Raw genomic sequence first — 17,670 nt, 5'->3', positions numbered from 1 at the left:
TTTTTCGTGCGTACACGCACACGCAAAAGTGCGCGAGTGTGTCCGACGTAGAAAAACAAAATTTCCGCACCGTCGATGTAATCACGCTAACTATGAGGGGTGCCGAACAGATAGCATCGTCTAATGAGTAAAGTCACTAGGTTCGGCTTTTCATCATTACGACGATGGGTTCGAAGTACGATGGGTGCAGTAAGCAAGCTCATCCCCCTAAAACCCCTCCCCCTCTCCTCGCTCTCTCTCTCTCTCTCTCTCTCTCTCTCTCTCTCTTTATAGTCCCTCCGCGGCGGCGAGACGACGCGCCGCTAGCGTGATCGCCGACTGATGCCGAGACGAGACGAGAGACGCTTTGCGCCTCATCGTCAGTTTGCCGAGGGAGCCGCTTGCGTTAGCACGCACTTTCGCTCACGCACACAAAAGGGAGAGGATCGCGCGTTGTCTTATCGAGTTTATTTACCTTTTTTGTCTTCTGTTTATCGAAGGACTGTTGTGGCGATCTTTTACGTTTTCGATTCATCGAGCAATTACTCGTACCACGCCACTAATAGCCGAAGAGTATCCTTTATTGGTCGATTTTGGAGAACAACGCTATGCTGATCGTTTTCTGTAAGTATAGCGTTGGCTTTTCGCATGACACTTGCAATCTCGAATCGTTCGTTTGGACTGCTCTTTTAATTTACTCTCGCCTTTTCCGCATTCATCGACAAGTTGTCGAATCGTTTCGCCGAACGTGGAAGAAAATTTTAAATATTTCATTTTATTTGCTTTTCTTTTTTTGTTTTTTTTTTTTTTTTCGGCGCGAGTTCGTTGATCGTGCCTCGAGATTTCAGCTGAGATTTACAATGTGCGCAAACGACGGAGCGCAATCTTTGTTTACGCTTTCAGCTGTTTATCTGAGTGACCCCGGCGAAAAGACACCGCAACAGCCGCCCGTGCTACGTGTGCGTCTCCTGTCGATTATCAAAATACAATTTTTTTATATTCGCAATTCTGGCCGTTCGAATCTTTTCGGTAGGTTTTTCCTTGCGCTTGTTTCGGTATTTCGATAGATTTATAGCGTCGGCAATGGCTGTGTGCCAACGAAGCAAGAAAAGAAGGCGTTTGTGAAAATTTATCCCTCGCAGATTGGCATGTACAACATCCGCGCGCGGACGTTCAGCTTATGCTCCTCGCTGTTGGTCTACTGCCTGTCTCGCTTTTCCTTCAGCTTATTAGCACAGTATCCTTGCGGACTCGCAAACGCCAAAACTGACCTGCGCGAAGACTCGTCCTCTCCCCTCCAAGATACTTTGACTGGAAGCGCCGTGTCCGTCCTTGCGCGTACCCTGCCAAGCGAAGAAGTGCCAAGATGGAATTATGATCGCTCGTCATCCTTTCCATGCGGATTTGGCCGACGCTCTAGCGACTCGACAATTTCATGTTATGTCATTTTTCTCTCGCACCCGAGCATCTTCCACGTGCGCGTACTTTTACGAGTTTTATACTGCTTTGGCAGTCGAGCCGAGTCGCATGCGCGTATGGCCATTTGTTCATCTTGTTACACATTGGCTTGTAAGACGCCACGAGGGAAGGAAGTATAATCCCTCGGGGGCAGGCGAACAGATTTTCACGTCGTAAAATTTTCCTTTGTTGCACGCGCCTAGGGAAATCTCTGTAGACAAGGCGCGACCGCGGTTTGTGCGAACGACGGTTTCTCGTCAACTATTTTATGTATCTCTCTTACCTTCTTTGTAATTCAACGCGTAAAGTTATTTATTTTACTACCGACAATTTCTCATTTCGTAAATTGTAATGCGGATTGTCCGGCCATCTTCTTGCTGACAAAAAACAATTCGTACGTTTTGCTCGGTATCTTATTATTAATTTGTCAAAACAGAAAAACGTGTATCTACCGACGTCGAATCTCACTTTGAAAAATGAATGCGTCAAAAAATAAGGATGCATAATAATAATAATAACAACAATTCTTTCAAGTTCAAGCACAAAAATACTTTTAAAAGTAAAAAAAGAAAACAAAAACAGACAGCTGCAACAACTTTCGCACTCCCTTTCTCACTGGCAGTAACATTGCCGAAAACTCTCGTCGTCCTTTCTCCGAGTGAAAATCTCTCGCACATGGAATTGCAGCAATCGGTCACAGAACTCAGATTTTGTCGCCCGATAAAACTTTCGCTCGGGCCACGTGGAGCTGCGAAGCAGCGGGGTTGGTGCGACAATCGTAAATTTTTAAGCATGAAAAGTCGGTGCTTGCCGCAGCCCTCACGGCTGTTTCCCGCGTTTAATTTGCGCTCGAGCATGCAAATCAAGTACTCAGAGAGAAAGAGATACCTAGCCGATCTGGGCTATTATGGTGAACTCTTGACAGTTCGTATACCTGCACTCTGCTGTCTGGGAACCTTAGTGTGTCGCCGGGAGAGGAGGGCGCGCAAGCAGATGTCGATGGTTCCCAGGGCTTCTTCGACAGGTTTCCCAGACTCCCACGCTCTCGGTGCCGGCTGCTGCTGCGTCTTTTCGTACGCACAAACACACACGCGTGCACCCCCGAGCACCGGGCAAGCCTCTCTTTCTTTCCTTTTCTCTCTGCTTCCCATTCGTCTTACAGCCCCTGCGCGTATACAGACCTTCCAGCCTTTGTATGTCACCTTCTGCCTGCTTTTTTTCCGCATAAGCAAACGCATTGTCGCGCGAGGAAGTCTTATATGCATAATTTTCGGGATGTAATTAGTGGGCGGATATGTGATATTTGATACTGCTTCCTTTTTTGCTGTTGTCCCCGTGCGATCGCGAGACACCTGACTGTGTGACGTGGGAAATTAATCTCAATAATGCCGAGCAACTTGTTCGTCGTCAGCTGTACGTGTCCTATAATTATTACTTTTTTAAATTCATTTCTCGATCCAGTCTACAAACCCGTTAGCTTGGCTATCCGATGTTTGATCTGGCGTACGACTGAAATAGCATTTCGCAGCTCGTTGCACACCTGCGTGTGTGCATGAAGCATTAATAGGATTTCGCCTTTTTGCAATTTCCTTGTAATAAGAAAAAAATAATAATAATCAAGCCGACTCGAGATCTTCCACGCGTGCATTCGTTCTTTCGCGGAAAGAGAATCTGCTCTCGCATAGTTGGCCGCGGCATTGACAGAGTCGCCGAGCGAAAGTCAAAAACACGCCGATCTCTCGTGGCTGACACACATTCTCGCACGTCGAGAGCGCGAGCGAGAGACAATTTTGCCGCGACGGGGGCTTCAAACTCGACGTTCACTTTTCTTTTCGGCTTTCGGCACGCACACACTTGAAAATGACGATTAGAGACACGTCTCGATTAGATTACGATGGGAGTGTCCCACGGCATATTAGGCGTGCTTTTTTTTACGTAACGTGCGCTTCGAACGACCGGAATCGTTCAAGAGAGAAATCAAACGCATCTTCCGGCAGTAAATAATTCGTTATCTAAAAAAGTACGACGCGCATAATTGTTTACTTTCGCTTGCACACAGCAGGGGGAAAGTTGAGAAATTTAATCTTAACATTGTTGATTGCCGATAATCCTAGTCGTATATTATTACGGAATGGTCGATCGTTGAATCTATAAATCGAACGGTCCTTTACATCATTCTTGCTTTTTGTGGTCAACTTGCCGTAAATTTTACGTAACACGAATACCCAGGCAGACACGAAAAACGAAAAAAAAAAGAAAAAAAAGTGAAGGAATCGGCAGCCGGTGGGACATTATCGTTGTGGGAAAGTTAGAGGTTTTAAAAATAGGAAAGAGTCCTCGGGTCACTCGAGGGATCGGGAGAGAGAGGGTCTTCTCTCGCGCTGAATGGAAGGTGCAGCAGCTGCTCGCGTTCGCCACGTGCGATCGCCGGTTTTTTCTCACCCTCCGAAAAGAAGGAGCACACGCGCACCTTGTCGCGTGGCGCCTGCAGGCGTGCGTTTATGTCCCTGTTGACTTACGCATTTTCGGCGGCCGAACTTTTTCTCACGCGCTGCACGTGCTTATGCCGCTGTCGTTCTGCTGACAAATTTTGGCTTTGTTACCGCGCCAGGCATTATGGCTTTTTAATGAGTTGCGTAGAGCTCTGCCACTAGGAGGCCAATGATTTTGTGGTTGCTCGTCGCTACTGAGGCCTTTTGTTTCTCTTCCGTTCGGCCGCTTCTCATACTTAATTCACGCATGCCATTAGACGAGTTCTGATATTTATGGTGATTGCGCTTCATTAGGGCGCTTTCGAGCGTTTAGGGCTTTTTAATAAAGTCCTTTCCATAATTGATAACAATCGATTACATGAATAAACCGAAACGAACAATGCAACGGAATCGATTAAATCATTACAAGAAGGAAACAACTCGTGCGCGTTTGTCAAGCCAGCAACGTTCTCGAATAAATTTCGCTCCGCATTCACTTACAATAGCGATCGATGCATCTTAATTATACACCTGACGTATCTCAAATCACCAATGGAGACGCAACTGGAAACGACGTTCGCGAAGTGCGATGGCCATACATGTACAATACTGGAATAAAAAAGAAGTTGCATTTAACTGTTGCCGCCGAGTGAGCACTGTGTATAGTATAAATACAAACTCGAAGGCCCATATAGTAAATCACTTTTGCCCATATGGTAAACGCAGCGCTCCGCGATAAATTGAATAAATTACGAATAATTGCCCTTGTGTGCGCTCTCTGTTTCTCTCTTTCTCTGCCTCCACGCAAAAAAAAAGAAAAAAAAAAAAAAAAAAGGGCAAAGGTAAAAAGATAATTGAGAGAAAATAACACATTGGCCGCTCTTTTTCCCTTGGCTTTGTCGGTTCGCGCACGAGAAAATTTACAAGAGTTCTCTTGCGTTTTGCGTACGTGGCCGCGTGCAACAAAGGCCGCGCGTGGGCGAGAGGCTATTTTTGCTCTTGAGCAAAAATTGAAAAGCCCTCTCGTTGGACGTTTACTGCACTTCCGGCGTCGGGCGATTGTTCATTCGCGCGCGCGCGACGATAAATTTTGCCCGTCCGTCGCGCGGCATTTTTACCGTGCGATCTCAATTAATTCCAAACTCGCGGGCGAACGAATTACATCCTGCAAAATAAATCGCCGCGGCAGCATTGGCCGTAGATGGCCATGGTTAAAGCCACGTTTTTTCATTCCGTAACGCAGGCGCCTTTCGTCATACTGACCGGTCTTCCTTCCTTATTCGTGAACTTATACATATATCTTGCACCCGTCGTTCTTTCATCGTCTCGCTCGCGTAGAAAAGGAAACGAGGCGTATCTGCGGGGGTTGTTGCATAGCCGTTTCTTTGTCCTGCTACTCGCTTGTTTGTATTGCCAGCTGAAAGTTAATTGAGGGGGAATATCGGAATATCGATGTGGTGCTTTTATTTTCGCGAGAAGAAGGCTTTTAACGTTTCGCGACTCTTATTTTGCCCACTGCAGCCGTTTTACGACTTGATTCCACGACGACGTGCATTTTTCCGCTACGGCGATCGTAAAAGCATCTCTCTCCCGGTAGAAATCTTCCTCGTTGCCCTACGCTCGCGCAAAAGAAAATAACCCAAGCTGAAAGGGAAGTCGAGTTATATTTATAGCTAGTGCTGTTGTTGCTGCTGCCGCTGCTGCGTGACGCGCGCATCTGCAATCTTCCGAGGCGGAAAAATCGTTCGTTGTCGAACTGTCCGTCTTTGCCACTTTTTTTTTTTCATTTTCGGAGCTTCTCCCTTTCGCGACGTTCAAATTTTTCAATTACACGTAACGCGGGTGGCCGGGCCCCTGCTTAGACACGCCTCCGCTGCCCAATCTTCTTTTTTCCTCGTCGGACTTGCGGCCGATGAAATTGACGTGGCGTTTTTTTTCTTGCTTTCAGAGATGAGAACGATGAGGCTATTCAAGCGACGTTCGCTCGACCAGAGCCCCGAACTGGTGTCGGCAACTCCGATTAGCCAGGATGCGGCCCTCGAAATCGTAACGCCTACAAGAAGCAAGAGCGACGTGAAACCGGCTTCAACGTCTTTCTCCGCTAAAAGTGAGATTTTTAAAGTAATTTGTAAATTCATCGAATGATAAATTACACGATGAGCTTGTGTGATTAATCGATCATCGTGATCGTCATCTATTGAAAAGCTCGCTATTCGAAAGGCTTGAAAGTTCGCAGCATAATGAATAGGTGTAGCCTGTGAACAAGCCCTTGAAATGACACATTCGAAAATGCTCGTCTAATTTTGGTGGGAGCTGACGCAGCAAGTATGCGCATCCGCTTGGTAACGCTATTTTCTTTGTCGCGTAGGTCTGACAACGTGGAGCAGACGCGTCGGTGAGAAATGGGATCAGCTAAGAAGGACCGAAAGCAGCGAAGTCCTCCCCGGCAGCAGCGTCAGCCGGAGGCGTTACAGTCCGCAAAAGAAGGAGCCAGCAGCGACGAGCGACGGTCAGCCCGTGTCACCCAAGTTCGCCAAACCGAAGCGCGTCAGTCACGTCGAGTCGTTTCGCAATCTCTTCAAGTCGTCGTCGTCGTCGTCGTCGTCGCTGAAAAAGTCGACGAGCTGCATCAAGGAGGAGAGCACCGAAGAGACCGACCTGGACAAGACTCATCGCATGGAAAAGTCATGGAGCGAGGGTGCTTTGAAACATCCGTCGCGCGCGGTAATTCAGGAATTGGAGAGTCGAAGGTGGCACATCAGTCGCAGCATTCACAGTCTCGAGCAGCAAAGTCGCGTGCTCGATTATTTCCTCGAGAATCAAAGCGTACTTAGGACCGACCGGGGGAAAATTCTTGCCGAGCGTACGATCGAGCGAGCGATGCCTTGCACGATCAAAAGGAGGCCCTTCTCCGCGATGCAACACAGACGCTGCGCTAGCCAGTCGAGCAATGATTCCAATGACGAGATGAATGCCAGCACGGCCTCCGATTGCTCTAACGAGCAGGAGAATGCTCCCGCCAAGCGGAACCTTTTCGCTGGGGACAGCAAGGTTGAGAATGACGGGTACGTTGCGACATCCCAATCATCGAATACTTCCAAATCAAATCCAGTCGTTTGCTTTCATTTGCTTTTGCTTATTTTCTTGCAATTTTTTTCTCACGGCCGTTCCGTCGCTTCCAGATGCAAACCATTGAAAGAATCAGCGATGACCGGCCTGGAGGATCTGATGAGCGGACTAAAATTACGCTGCGACGAGAGTGGCTACGACTCGGACAGTACGCGAGCAGGTGCCGACACTCCAGACAGCGAAAAGTCGGCAATGGATGCAGCGCTGCTCCCGCACTGCCGATCGTCCATGGATCTGACCAAGTATCCGGGCATCGACTTGTCGCTCTTCAGTCCCGACACGAAGATCTTCTGTGACGATGACAATGTTGATTTGGCTTCGTTGAATAAGGAAGACTTTGCTGATCAGGAGGAGCAAGAGTTGATCGACCGAGGCGATGCGACTCTTGTCAACAACAGTGACCTACTGAACGAATCATCAAAAACCGACTCGACCGTCATCGTTTCCGAGAACGAGGAAGAAATCAAGTCCCCGTTGTCTATGGGCGCTGTATCTGACGCAAAAATCAGTATCAACAGCGCGATCTATCGCACACCGGAGAAGATGCCACCGCAACAGCCCTCGCGGTGTTCCAAGCTCGGCAATCTGCCTAAGAACCGCCTTCGCATGCAGCGCTGCAGCTCGAACGCGAGTATCTTGCATTTGCTCGACAATGCCGCGTCGCCGTGCAAAGATTCACCGCCGTCCAAAGGAATCGTCGCCAGGGCGAAGAGTCAACTGCAGTTGGCCTACTCGCACGCTAAACGCTCTCACTCGGCCATCGAGACTGAGATTCCGTCCGTCGAGTCGAATGTCAAGGCAAAGAGACAGATCTTTGCTACTCCCAAGCCCATGCCAAAATCCACCTCGGCGTCGGCACTCAAGACACCCCTTACCAAGAGAGAATTAAAAACCGTCAAGGTCAACGTCGAGAAGCTTGGAAACATCGGAATGTCGGTGCAAAGGTGCGATGCCGTCAGACCATACTTCGTCGTCTCTTCGTTGGAAAAACGAGGCGATGCTGCCAAGTCCAAGCTCGTCCGAGTCGGAGATGAGATCGTTCGAGTTTCCGGAAGAAGATTGAGAGGTATGTCCCTGGCCGAGGCAAAGAACGCGCTCAAGAGTTGCGTTGGAAACGTGGAAATCCAGATATCCAGAGAGCCGAATTTATTTTCCAACGAGGCGTGGGGCAACGAGGAGACGATGGTACGATCCAGGAGCGATTCCGAAGTTTGGGGTTCGACTATCAATACCGGTTCGCCTGTTGAGATGAGATTTGATACGCCGACGCGAGAGATCGAGAAGAGATCGTCGATTTCAGAGAAGAAAACTGAGGCCGAAACAACGAATACAAAAAATCCGAAGGAAATCCGCAAAAGCTGTCAAATCGTCGGTGCCGTTACGAAGGATGGCCGCACTCTGTCCATTCACGACATGGAGTGCAATGACTCCGACGAGCAGAAAGTTACTGGAATGAAGAAGTTTCATGTAAGTGGATTTTTTATCTTCGTAAAATCTTGCGGATTCGCTAAATGCTTCATCTAATGAGCTCATTTTATTATGTTAGATCCGCAAACGTAGCTCGACGATATCAAGCACCCGCCGTGCAACGAGCCTTTCAATGGATGTCTTGACAATCATTCTGGAGAAAGGTGGTGCCAAGAAATTGGGCTTCACGATAGTTGGCGGTGCTGACAGCAAAAAAGGCCCGATGGGTATCTTCGTGAAGGATATCTTGCCGGGAGGTCAGGCCGCCGAACAGGGTGAACTCAAAGTCGAAGACGAGATTCTTGCCATTAATGGCATACCACTCGACGGGCTAAGCCATGCGCGTGCTCTACTGATTTTCAAAAATGCCAAAAAGGGTAAACTCATTATGCACGTAGGCCGAAGGGACGCGTCCCACAGACGACTGCTTAGGCAAGTCAGTAATGAGCATTGAGCACAGTTTCATATTGGTATTAATGTTGCCTAATGATCTCATTAAGACTTTTTTCGTATGATTTATTTTGTAAATTTTTCGCGTTCTTGATTGATTTACAAAGTTCGACAAAGTATACGTGTATTTATTTGTTTATGTGTTAATGTGATCGTTTAAGTTTGTACATTTTGTAACGACTAAGCAACGTTAATTCAATATTTGATTCATTATAAACGTTCACTTGAAAGTTTCAAAGTTTTGAAATTGTGATACTTCACGTTTAATAGCTTTAATATTATTTATGTAGCGGAAAATCCTTCGAGAACTTCCATAATCCATTCAAATTATTTCATTGTTCTCGGTATTGTTAGTTTTGTTAATGAATTTTTTAAGCCAATTTCGTCATGATTATTATTTTTGATTTCTTAAAGGATTTTCTGATTCAGAAAGCTCACACGGTAAATGTACAGTTCTTGATATATACAATTATTACAAATGCCAAATCGAATTAGTTTCTATCATTTATATTTATTCGAATTAGGCTATGTATTTCTTGATTAGATTTATTATAAACATAAAATATTTAGAATTTATCGATAAACTGTAGAGTTTACGAAGTACATTTAACGGATGAAAATTTTCTTAAAATATTCTAAAGCAAAGCCTCATTACACTGATATGTAGATTCATTTAATTTAATTTTTTTTTTGCGTTCTATCGATATTGCTCTATAAAATAATTTTCCTTTTCCGACCAGTTTTGTATCAAAAAGAAAATACTCATAATTCGTATGACCTTCAATGAACGTATGTATAGTAATCGTTATAAGCGTACGTCAACATCTGTTAGACACGAGCTAACAGAGAAAAGATTGATTACATTATTCAAAGGTAGCTTCGTCTTTACGTTCGGCACATGTTTAACTACATGTTTTTGCTGTAACAAATTAAACGACCGTTATGACCATCTTATATGAATTAAACTGTTTTTTGTTTGAGTATGTCATGTTTACTCATGAGTGTATCTTTAAGTTAAATATTTAAAAGGTTCATTTACAATTGGTAAACATCTCTTGGATCAATATACAAGTCCTAGAGACTAATATTGCAAATAACTACCTGAAAAAGTCCTGTGATAAGAAAATGTAAATACAATAAACTTGTAAAAGTATAAAAGTAATTATATAAGGTGTAAAAAATAAATACTGATTCATTGACTAAAGCAGTGTTTTATTCTTATATGGCCCGTGAACAAATCATAAAATTTGATCACACAGCTGTTATTAACAATTAGTGAGAGAGAAACAGAGACAAAGACAAAGAGAGATTATGGTTTTAAATAGGTAAAGCAACAAAGCATTATATACGTTGGTAACAAATTCTTTTTCGGTACTCCATGCGCAAATTTGATTTACGTACGCCAGGGAAAGTAAGCGCGTTTCAAATCTCCTCTTGCACAATTAGAGTCAAAAAATAAAGTTAGATACATACGTGAAAAAGTAATTTCATCCTCGTCTAGCGTCTTCACCCTCGCTTCGCTCGAGCACAAACGTCCTCACGAGGATGAAATCACTTTATCGGACTGGTATCCAAATGTAATATTTTCACACTAGAGTATCGAAATATATTAATACAGACAGGGAGGGGGGAGATGAGTAGTTGAGATTGACTCATGTCAATTGACAGTATAATGTAATAAGTAATACAGTTCAAACACTCGCTAATTAGACGATGTTCGATAAAAGAAAAACTAATAATATAAAAACATGAAAAATGTCTTAATGACACGATATTAGGAACTACATGATTTATCTGAAAATGTGTATGAGCACATAATATCTTGCGTGCATCATTTCGCAATGAAAATCTAATTTAAATATGAATTCCCTACTTTTCTCTTTATTCATCTTTATCTTTTGTTAAAGGCTGTTATTGGTTGACTTACTGTTTACATTTCGCTACGGGATGAAAAGATGTCACATTTTTCTCGCAAATATAAATATCCATAGAATTTCAAGTCAAAATGCTTGTAAATATAACATAACTATAAACTTATGTACACAGTAGACATCAATCGCTTATACAATAAACTCAAATATCGAACAATTTTCATTATAAATTAAACATTGCTATAATAATTTATATTTAGGAGTTGATAAGCAAAGCGATTACAAGCTATCGTCTATTAAGATGAAATGATAAACATCATGTTTATACGCAAACTCAGTCTTACACCTTGTTAGTCCCAGTCGTAAAATTAGGCTACATAGAATCGCGGCAGCACTACCAACACCTCATAGGCCCTTCAGTCTTCAGACTCAAAAGCAACGTAGTAAGACGATCAACTGCCTCGGGTACCGACTAGGAGGTACCCATTCCCACCAAGCAGTCAACAGCATCAACAGCATTTGGAAGCCTAACGGCAAGCGAGTTACTCCATACCGACGTCTGCCGGCTGTTAAGAGATTTGCCGAGCAGCACGATCGACTGGTGGTCACGACGACCGCGGAGCAGCAGAATAGTCCTACCAGGCGTCCGTGGCAGCCGCACTACCACATTCTCGATTAAGCATCCGCCCCAGTGGCGGAACCGCAATCCTCATCGGGCTTCCTAACTCAGGGCCAGAGTGCCGTGGAACGATAATGCCACCTCAGCCACCGACTCCCGCCAACATCTGCCACGTATTATGTGATCGTGCCGTACTCGGTTATGGAGGCAAAGTCAGAAAAATGAGTCAAAAAGAGAACTTGACTTTTCGTTGACTGGTTCGTCAACTTTTCCAGATATCTTATCACATATGAGGACAAACGTCCGTTATCGATAGTTTAATTAATGGCCGTACTGCTGATGACACTTTATTCAATCTCCGGACTCAGTATAACGATTGTGTCGACTCTGGCACCGGCTTCCAATATCTACTACAACGTGTCGGAATATAGTTGACATTTTTATGTTTGTTGAATTTAATTAATTTACCGTTGTCATTATTATTGTATATCGATTGTACGTTCTTCGTTTATTAACTAATTACGGTCTATTGCATATACGCCAGAACTAAAAGTATGTCTTGTTCTTGAGTAAATTGTTTTTACTGCTTAATTATCTCTGTAATTAATTATTAACAAGTCAAGTCAATAATTATTAAGGAAAAGGAAAATGCTAGAGTGATCTCGGTGAACTAATTTATTTAAAAATTCCCAACGTTTCGGAAAAATTAATTTTCCATAATTTTTCAGCCCTTGAAAATGGAAAATTAATTTTTCCGAAACGTTGGGAATTTTTAAATAAATTAGTTCACCGAGATCACTCTAGTATTTTCCTTTTCCTCAACTTCAAGCGTGAATACCTTAGCCTTATAATATCAATTACAAATTGATTTTATTTATATAATAATTATTAAGCACAAGTTTGGTTTTTAATAGACTATGGGTCGATCTAGGCAAGCTCATAATTAAAAAAAAAGCGATTTAGAAATATACAGAGAAATTGAAAAAAAAATAAAGTAATTTTCATTGTATATCAGTTGTTAAATACGATTGAAATTTTAAAAAAATGGATTCTATTAACTTTCATTTAGAAATGTTATCTTATTCTCAAAGGAAATATAACTCTTAAATCTCGAAGGAAATATAAATTATATATCTTGGTGTTTTAAGTTAAATCTAACTCTCAAATCAAAAGATCTGTTTGAAATTGCGAGCGGAGTGAAGCTGAGACAAAGAACTGGTTTCATTCTGCACTTGTATATCAATAATTTGTTGTTAATTGACAATTTTGATTTTCTGCCTAGAAGCCAGTAGTATTTTCTCAGCTGTGGATCGATCTGTTTACGTTCGGTCCAAATGTGGTCTCTTCACGTTAGTCGACGATCCAAGTACATACTAAGGTATTTTTCTTTTTACCCTCGTGGTATTGGTTTAAGGTTATATTGAAGCCTTTAACAATAGAGCATAGACTGGTAATTGTGCACGGAAAAAAATTTAAAAAATAATAGTTTTTCAGATGAAAATAAATCTTACCGTTAAGCAATAGGTAGTTTATTATATTTATCAACTATTTCTCGTCCTAACATAAGTTTTACAGTTAATTACTTAAGCGGATTTGACAGTAGACCAAAAATGAGTCATTAGAAAATGATAAAACGCTTATTTCAGTACATATAAGAAATAATTAATTTTTGAATCTATTTTATCGGAGACACAAATTAACTGCTTATAAAGATTCTGATTGTGAAGAAGACTTTATAACTGGATTTTCAACTAGTGGAAGGCCGATAATGAGAAGTTGACCAATAGTTTGATAGTTTGCTCAGAAACAATCTAAAGTTGTTAAAGCAACTGTTGAAGCAGAGTACAGAGCAGTTATCTCTTCAATTGATGATTTGCGCTGGATTAGGCAAATGAATTTATTTTTCTTTATTTAAAAGTACCTAAATCACTTTTTATTGACAATAAAGCAGTAATTTATTTGTTTAAAAGTACGCGCGAAGAAAAAATCATCAAAGGAAAGAAATACAGAAATTTCGCGAAAATTTATTCAACAGCACATTGGCATACCTATTGACTTAAATTATGTTAGAAGTACTAATCAACTGGCAAACATTCTAACCAAACTATTGATCTGTTTATTTAATTAATAATCTTAAATCAAACTTGACGTTTTATTTTACAATAATTGTACTTGTTGTATGCAATTAACTTCTAAATTTCATTACTTCCTAATATATAGCTTTTCATAGGTTAAATTTAACGTAATTGTTTTATGAACTGTAAAAAATTGATGTTACCCATTCATTATCTCAGATGTGCTTATCTCTATGAAGAGATAATGAAATACGCGGTCATAACTATGTATGATAATCATGAACATTTGTAAGCAATAAAACAAGATGGTAGATATGGTTGCCATTGACCTAATAGTGACCATTAAGAGCACAATTACTAATTAGTTTTCTGATGTTCTAAGCTGATAAAAAGAGTCTCTATACAGAGTACGGTATTTACAGTGTAGATATCTAGTCACATTTCCTATTTTTCGAAACACTTGACAAATATTTACTGATCTGCCGTTTTTGAATTATTATTTAGTAATTGTGCTTTAATTTGGCGTTATTTGATTAATACCAGCAATATTTACATTCTAGCACAGAGTTTAGAGCATTCTGGAAGCAAATAAACAACTAAGAAATAAAACATGTCAAAGTTGTACGATGCAGTGTGAAATATTCAAAGACTATGTTATACCCGGAATAATACACACAAGATTGGAATTTTTTGCCTCCTCTCTCTTTTCCTCGCATGCACAAAAAAGATAAATCTTTCATGCGAATAAGCTGCAGTACACGCTAGAGGATGTTTTCAAAGCAATTTTCCAGTTGCGTGCAATAAGTAACAAAAAATTTTAATTGAAATGGTGTTTACAATTGATTACTTATTCACTAATCTTTAGATGTCATGGCCATAGTAATACTATAAAATCAGCTTATGGACATAACGGCTCTCGACTAAAGCATTTTTCTTATTAATAGCCACCGAAACAACGAGATAACGCGCGTCTTGCATTATATCAGTTGTATACACACATACACACACGCGCGGCTTTATATACTTTTCCTTTTTCTTTGTCCACGTAAACAGCAAGCAACGTAAAAGCCGTTGCTATATATAGTTAAAAACTTTTAGAGAGAGAGAGAGAGAGAGAGAGAGAGAGAGAGAGAGAATGTTTACGAGAGAATTATCTAACAATTTTCACTGTGATTAGCAATTCCAAGTCTGTCGCACATCTGTAAGACGAAGGAAAGGACTAAAAAGAAAAACGCATAATGCGACGAGGACTGCACTCGCTGGGTCCACTTATCCGCGTTATGCTTCCAGCAGATAGTGCGGTTGTACGCGCGCTCCAAACGCTTTTCTTCTCGATGCTACTCGTCTGCGTTTCGAGCTTCAGTTCTTACCTTAACGCGTCGCACCTGTTCTCACTTTTATGTATATGCATGACAGCTTGAACCACATGGCTTTGCTATTTAAAATATACATTTGCAGGGCTGATCTTTTTTTTTTACGATTATTTGCCTGCGAGATGAAAACTTAGCTTCCTTATTTTTGTCTTTTCGAGTAAAAGACCGGCGTTTAAATGTACCTATAGCGGTTATGTGAATAAACGGTAAATTAGTTGAACATTTTCATATTTGAAGCAGAATTTAAGGGAAATCAGTATCTTTTTATCCCCGTTTGCAACTCAAAAGAATTCAACAAAACGGTACCTTTTCGCGATTAGCATCCTATAATCTCGATTAAAAACCATTTCACGCTTCGAAATTGTATCAATTTTAGACAATGAAAACCCATGTTACACGTAAATTACCTATTAAACGTATGCCATTTCGAGATACAATGTTGTTGATATACACCTATACATTCTTTCCAAACGCATGTAAAGTGTTCAGGACGTCAAGTCAGTCATTAATAGCAATTTGCAACGCGGGAAACTATTCGAAAAATAGAAAAAAAAGGAAAGCTCTTTGTGAAGTGAAAAACAAAGCAGCGAGGCTAGAAAAAAAGGAGAGTTATGAGTCTGCGGTGAACAATGAGATTCACCCGCTCAGAAAGAAAGAAGGAAAGAAATGCATACAGGTATGGGACACTTTACTCGCGGCATGCGACTTTCGTGGATCGCTTGTCGAGGCACGAATGCCGAGTGCAGTATAACGTATACGTAAAAACGAGTGCTGAATGGTCCGCAGGTGAGACGTCGTTAAAATTCTCTTCAAGCGACGACAGCCAAGAGAGAGAGAGAGAGAGAGAGAGAGAGACAGACAGAGAGAGAGAGAAAGAGAGAGAAAACGAGCTACAGGGATATATCGTATATATGTAGGACTACGCGCTGTCCATTCTCAACAAGACTACTCTCCGGATATTCGTCAGCGCATACGTTTTTTACACGTCGCAATGCGGACTTTGGCTGCTTGCTGGCGTAGGTGTGTACGTATAGCTAGAAGCGTTGTTTCTTTTTTTCGAGGAAAACTTGGACTTTTATACCTGCAACCTTCAACGTTTCTGTAGCACTTGCTTACATGCTTTTTTTCCGTTTGGCCCCTTGCTGAGAGGATCATGTTCCTTTTGCCAAGAGAGTGAAATCTCACTTTATTTGTTTTTTTTGTGTTCGACAGCTATTATTTGCCTTCTTTTTTCCCTTTCTTTCTTCATTTTAAGAGGGGACGATGCTGCGAGGAAACGGAGATTTCACAGTCACCACAGTCGAGAAAAGATCGACAATGTGTCACATACGAACAAGAGATAAAGATTCTTCTGGTCTGTCTCAAAATATTTCATTGAAAAAATCAGATAAACTGACAACGGGAGTCCCGTTTCGAAAAAAAACTGTAGAATAGCTTCGTTGAATATTCTTCCCTTGTGCACATGTTATTTTCGACCGTTCGATTGTTACGAGTAAGCACGAACGGTAACTTGTCACTAGTATTACATTTTACATGACAAATAAAGGAAATAAAAATGAAAAGCAAAAGGCATTAAAAAGTTTTCTTGAAAATTGTAGCAATTTCTTTTACTTTTTAGCAGCATAAAACAAAATTAAAATCAAGTTATTATTGTTACGTAGTAAAAGTCATGTATTACCATAATATTTGAGTAAATAACCAAAATAACTGGAGATAAAAAATTACAGATAGAACAGTAAGGCTAAAAATATAGAGCATTAATGCACAGTGTCTGTTAAAGAACACTAAAATATTTCCGTTTCACGTGCGTGTATGTAGATACACTTACTGGTTTTTTCGTTGATCTATTTTCATATAGTGGCAGAGGGAGAGAGAGCGAGAACGGTCGGAGGTCTCTTTGCGCAACTCTGGCTCTGAGGGCGTTTCATTCCTACTTCTTTGTTTCTTCTTCCTCCTTTCTCTCTCTCTCCCTCTCTCTCTCTCTCTCTCTCTCTCTCTCTCTCTCTCTCTCTCTCTCTCTCTTCCGTCATTCTCATTCTGGCGCGCTTGCGGTTCGCCACGACGCGGCGAGGTACATACTCATTAAGTGCGCTTGCTCACTTTGGCTCCACGAGTGAAAACTCGATGATTCCTATCCTCGAGTACTTTCCGTAATTTCCTCAAAGCAATCGCCAAGGCCCCTCTGTGTACACGAAATTCAACGTCCGATGGCGCATTCGGCTTGCTAAAATCAACGTTGTACAGCTGTGTGTGCAACCGGCGTACTTTTGAAAACCTCGACTGGAATTTACGCTGTTTTGACGGATCATTATTAGTTCCGTGGCGTTCTCGATTAAAATTTCTACTGCGTAATCTTATTTGTTGCGTCAGCTGGAAGTAATGGCCGTTTTCAAACCGTGAGTTTCGCGATTAATGTCCCTTTTAGACCTGACTATCAATTATCGCGTGAGTTTGATAAACATTATTATTAAAATTTTGAATGATTCAACGATCAGCTTTGGCAAGGACGCGCTTGATTAGGGAAAAAATGGCTAATCGTCACTTTGAGTTCTTGTGCGTGAATCTCAGACGATACTCTCAAGAACAGCAAAGCTCCAAGCATTATCAGCATTCGTCAATGGTTACACTCTTAAATACATCAATTTTTCATGTAAATTGAACCTTACATTTACAAATGTGAAGCCATTACTGTAGTAATATTTTTTCATTCCCCAAATGGAGCAGGTATGGTAGTTATTTTCATCCACGAAATTCTTAATAAAAATGGCAATTAGTTTC

General features: G+C 41.6%; 1 protein-coding gene across 1 annotated transcript; it reads left to right on the top strand.

The window, feature by feature from the left end:
• The first annotated feature begins 373 nt into the window (after positions 1–373).
• LOC131673447 (inaD-like protein) lies at positions 374–10,148 on the top strand. The gene is made up of 5 exons (XM_058951456.1): positions 374–603; positions 5,857–6,015; positions 6,277–6,973; positions 7,091–8,504; positions 8,584–10,148. The coding sequence occupies exons 2-5, from the start codon at positions 5,859–5,861 to the stop codon at positions 8,956–8,958; spliced, it is 2,643 nt and encodes an 880-aa protein (XP_058807439.1). The 5' UTR covers positions 374–603; positions 5,857–5,858; the 3' UTR covers positions 8,959–10,148.
• The last annotated feature ends 7,522 nt before the right edge of the window (positions 10,149–17,670 follow it).

This window comes from Phymastichus coffea, unplaced genomic scaffold, assembly GCF_024137745.1.
Source record: "Phymastichus coffea isolate CEN01 unplaced genomic scaffold, Cenicafe_Pcof_1.1 PCOF00178, whole genome shotgun sequence".
In the NCBI taxonomy this organism is placed as follows: Eukaryota; Metazoa; Arthropoda; class Insecta; order Hymenoptera; family Eulophidae; genus Phymastichus; species Phymastichus coffea.
The sequence above is the reverse complement of the archived record's forward strand: the minus strand, read 5'-3'. Positions and strand labels throughout refer to the sequence as shown.